We start from the raw sequence: 5239 nt of genomic DNA, 5'->3' as shown, positions 1-5239 counted from the left end.
TGTATGTATGTATGTATATATGTATGTATATATGTATGTATGTATGTATATATAACACACACACATCCATACATGCCGGCCCCACCACCCTAAACTTCGCCCCTTCTTCCAGGCGAGGAGAAGACCTCGCCCCCGCCCCTTTTCACCCAAAAATCGCCCAGGGGGCGGTGTTCGCGCTCCTTCGCGCCCAAAATCGCCCAAATTGTAGCCCCACTACACATGGCCTTAGAAAACAAGTTTGTTTTAGTGTAAAAACAAGATGCTTTAGTTTGTAGTGAAGCCTAAGTATCAGATCTCAATGATGCATGCCGGGTTTGGCAATGAACCACCTTGTCTTTCTTCAGCTGCACGTACGCATTCTTTGCTTCAGAGTTTTAACATTCCATATCACATTTAAGTATTCTTAATAGCCTCGGTTCTTTAATAGCACTTCTTTGATTGTAAACTTGATGGATATTAGTATACGAGGAATGGACTTTCGAGATGTCACGAAACATAGTATACAAGTTGCAGAGTAATACAACTAATAGCTCATTTAAGAGCAATACTTATAATAAGACTATGACCATTATGCCTCTTATTTATTCATTTTAATTAAATTTAAATTAACCATTAGCTCACGAGTTACTCAGCTCATGCCCATGTACACTCCTACGAATCACGGTTCATTATCCGAGAGTGTTGGTATAACCGTATAAGTCAATAAGTCATGATGGCCAGGTGATCATGAATACCAAAGGCAAACAATTCCCTAAGAAGAACAAACTATACTTGTTTCACATGCGTAAGGAAAAAGAACCCTTTTAATTTAAGTCTCATAGCTATACCTGGCAGGTCGGGCCGGGTAACATGTCATACCGGGATTGGGTCAAAACTAGCTAATTTAAAGAAAGTTCAACTTGCTTGGGGTCACAAATATGAAATGACAAAAAAAGTAAAAAAAAAAACTAATAAAAAATTGTGATATAAACTATCAAATTTCTGAAAAGTGTTACAAAAATCAATATAACATCATCAAAATTCATGAGAACCAAAACAAAACAAAACAAAACAACCAGCAGCAGCAAACTGATATGATCAAGTCAAACAAGATTCAAAAGTAGCATTTAAAGAAATTATGGCAGCAGCCTAAGATAAACTGTAACCCAAAACAACCCATGAGGCCATGACAGTATTAAAAAAATGTCCAACTTTAGACCGTCGAGGCAGGTATACTCGTAGCAGCATAACGATTAATCAAGGCATTCTTGGGCAACAATCTATACTACAGATTTTCATGAAAATTATCCTCACATTAATTATGTAAAGTGTAAAGGTCCAGGTTATTCAAACAACAAAGATGTATCTAATTGTGCTTTGGTTGTTAACAAAAATAATAATAATACCGCTTCCAAGACTACATAAAAGAAACAGCGAACTCAACAATAATCAATAATCATGTCCGAATAATACTACATTTACAGATCATGTGATACTGAAAGGATGACAAAAAAAAATCTGAAAATTTTCTTGTTGAATTCATTATACTATGTTGTTAAGCACTGAAACAATTAATAGGTTTCCTTCATAGGTAACTGCAGGATTGTATCAAACAGAAGGCAACGGACACACACTGACACGTATAAGCTAATTTCAAAACGTATACTGTGAGCCGAAAACAGTTATTATAGATTTCATACCCTGCAAAACATCCGACTTCTGTAGCCACTTCATTTGTGTCTTCTACTTCTTGATTCTATGGTATTAATAGAGTAAGCATACCAGTAATGATAATAATAATAATAATAACAATAATAATAATAATAATAATATTAATAATAATAATAATAATATCATGTAATCCCATGAACAAAGATCAGTTTGCTAAACCTTAAATATCAACACAAAACGGATCATAATTGCATCATATAATCACAAAAAGATAAAAACAAAAAATCTTGATGCCAGAACATAACCGAAAACACCAAATAGTGGATAGCTAAATCCATGATAATATATAACTTTTTCAATAAGGTTTAAAAACAGAAAAGACAAACACTCTGCTCGTGTTAAAGGGCGTATACTTTGCTTGTATGGTTCAAAAGCCTTCTGTCTTAGGTCTTCCCTTTGCAATGTAGCGTTCACCTTTGTCATAAACCGCAAATTCTGGTTGATCAAGCAGAAGTAATGTTTCCATGTAGAAATGCACAGAAAATAAATCGTGTGCACCTCTTGCACTAATCCCAAGTTCACTAAAGCGCTTTGAATTGGGTTCATAAACAAAAAGCGACGATGAAACATAAATCCGATCTGGATCAAAAGGATCTTCCATGATTTGAACTATAGGTTCACCGCTCTTCCTAAATTCCCGTACGCGTAGTATTTTTGCATGCGGTGCGTGAATAGTGAATAGCTTTGCAAACGAGTTTGATACACCGCCATCCATCATCCATACAACAACATTAGTCATTTCATCATTATGTTCCAACAAAACAAGAGACTTCCTTAGACTAGAGAACCACAAATTATCCCTAGACTTGTGAACTAAACTATTCGGAAAAGTTATTTCTCTAAATTCTTCACTCACCATATCAAATGAAATAATCAAATTATACTTATACATAAATCCATCGTTAATAGTACTCCTATTAGTAGCAAGCCAGTAAAAAACCCCATCTATACCGTGCCCATAACCAAACTTAATTGATTTACGAGGGAGATTGCCACGGGGACTTCTCCAAACTCGTGTGCTTAACGTAAAAACCTCAACTTGCCAAGGGATGCAACTTATACTTTCCGTACGGTTCCACGTAGCAATTTGTGTAACCTTGACAATCTTAATGTCTACAGTCTCAGGACAAACCCCAAAACCTAAATGAGTAAAATATATCCTTTCCTTGGGATCGGCCACATTAGGCACAACAACAACAACAGCTTTTCTAATAGAAATATTCCAAAGAATAGCCGTGTCTGCTACATTAATGCCATTGCGAGTGTCACGATACTCATAAAAACACACCAAGCCATGAGAGCTGCCGATTATGTTGTAACACTTGTGCGTGCTAACCAACGGATGAATAATAGAATCTATGCGGAAAGAGAAGCCAACGCCATCAACAAGTGAGACATGTTGGGTAGGCATATGCTGGGTCTTCCAGCACGAGTAGATGAGTGTGTGGGGAGCTATAATGAGCAATAAAATGAGAGCTATCGATAAGAGACTTCCATACTTTGGAGACTGATCGGAACTGAATTAATGGTTTCATAGGAAGCATTTTCAGGATTTCTTCTTGGACTTCCAAAGGCATGTTGTCTGACATTTTGATTTTGATTACTGCTCTGCTTGCTAGGGTTTTTGTATAAGGAACATTTTCTACACTGTTGGTTAAACGACACCATATATATAGGTACAGGCTAAGCTATCAATATCGGTGATATATAGGTGCTATATCACCGATATATCGGTTCTCGGTCCCCCGGCAGCGTACCGGTCCAAAATATTGGTTTCAATATCGGAGCCGATATTATCGCCGATAAGTACTGATATATCGGCGATATTTTACTTTGTGTGTATCGGCCATATCACCGATATATCGGTTGGGCCTGTTATGAGTGCTTTTAAAGCCCACATATATTATGTTAAGTTATTAACCCCTAAAATCTTAAATATGAAGACACAACCCAGCTCACCTAAAATCCTAAATATGGTGTATGTATGATTCTCGTGCACAATAAGCCTAGTCACCACACCTTTTAATCTAAAACATTGTGTTACGTATATTATTTTCTAAGAATATTAGTTAGTATTCAGTATTGATACGTGTATATTCACTTTTGAAGTTTTGATTTTACTATTAAGTATTAATATTATGAATGTTTTAATGTGTGATATATATATATATAACCGATATATCACCGTGAAAATCGATATCTCATGTGTCGGTCCTTGACCGATATCCGATATTTTTCCGCATTAACTGCTTCGTACAGGTCTGATCTAAACTTGTTTCTTGTTTATATGATACTCTGGTATATTTTATTGGGCTACTTTATATTATTATATTTTATTTTTTTTAACGACGGATGGCAACGGGTCATACTACTACCTGTTTGTAAAATCGTGTCATATAGCCGGTCCATTACTCGTCAGGTATCAGGTATATTCGTTGGATTTTTAAATACATTTTTATATTATATAATTCTTTTATAACTTTTATTCATACAACTATTACAAATTAAAATATATTACACTATATAATATATATAAGCGTTACAATATTTAAATAAATAATATCGTTATAATTTTTATATATTTTTTTATACATATGCTTCACAATCTACAAAATACACAGATTTTTTCGGCTATAAGGTTCCTGTAAACGGGTAGGCGCTTTCGAGTAATCGGGCCGGGTATCATCTAATCCCATAGCCGGCCCATACCCATCGGGTTTTGGGTATGCCGGTTCCATTTGTTTCGGGTTCGTGTATACCTGTCGGGCTCGGACTTTTTTGCCATCCTTACAACAAACGAAATAATTTCATTACGTAAACCAAATTGATACAAGCAAGATACTAGCGACAATATAAACACCCAACACTCAAACATTACCATCCTTCTGCGCTGAAATTGAAGTCCCTCCAACTCTCCCACATTAGGCACAAATTCTTTGACCTACTACTCACCCACAAGAAACTTAACGCTTTAATCTCACTAATCACATTATTAATATTAACTGGCTTCCTTGCAATACCAAGAAACAATATTGTCCTCCGTAAACACCAAACTGTTGTGAGACACACCGCAATATGAAATGCATTCGCTTTCCGGGAAGATAACGATGGCAACTTATGCAACTCCAACAAATCTCTAGTCAAAAAAGCATAAACTTGGGGTACCTTACACCATGTAGTAGTGACCCTCCAATTTGATTGTGAAAATTGACATGACGCCACCAAATGTTCCACCAACTCAACCTCTTTACAAGTTGGACATACAACTGATCGAATACTTCGCTTAGCCAACGACAATAGAACCGGAATCCGCTCCTTTTATTAGCATGAGAGTTATTACTTGCTTGCAAATGCTATTATTTGTAACTAAATTATAACAAAAAAAAACACAAAAAAACAATTTACTTAAAATGCATGTTCGGTGTTGTGTTTTAAAATTTTGGGATCGGATCATTTTCAAATGCTTCATGACTTCTTGGTATCATGTAGTGGACCATGAAAAGGCTTACACGACGTTTTTTTTTTCATG

General features: G+C 35.8%; 1 protein-coding gene across 1 annotated transcript; it reads right to left on the bottom strand.

Moving 5' to 3' along the window:
* Positions 1-2075: 2075 nt before the first annotated feature.
* LOC143564312 (F-box protein CPR1-like) lies at positions 2076-4495 on the bottom strand. Its single transcript, XM_077051624.1, has 3 exons — positions 4470-4495; positions 3107-3357; positions 2076-2952 (listed from the first exon to the last, which is right to left on the bottom strand). Exons 1-3 carry the CDS (start codon positions 4493-4495, stop codon positions 2078-2080), a joined length of 1152 nt encoding a protein of 383 aa, XP_076907739.1. The 3' UTR covers positions 2076-2077.
* Positions 4496-5239: the final 744 nt, after the last annotated feature.

This window comes from Bidens hawaiensis, unplaced genomic scaffold, assembly GCF_021521415.1.
Source record: "Bidens hawaiensis isolate Kalapana, Puna unplaced genomic scaffold, B.hawaiensis_p1.1 tig00021984_1, whole genome shotgun sequence".
Taxonomy (NCBI): Eukaryota; Viridiplantae; Streptophyta; class Magnoliopsida; order Asterales; family Asteraceae; genus Bidens; species Bidens hawaiensis.
Note: the sequence above shows the minus strand (reverse complement) of the source record. Positions and strands in the feature narration are given on the sequence as shown.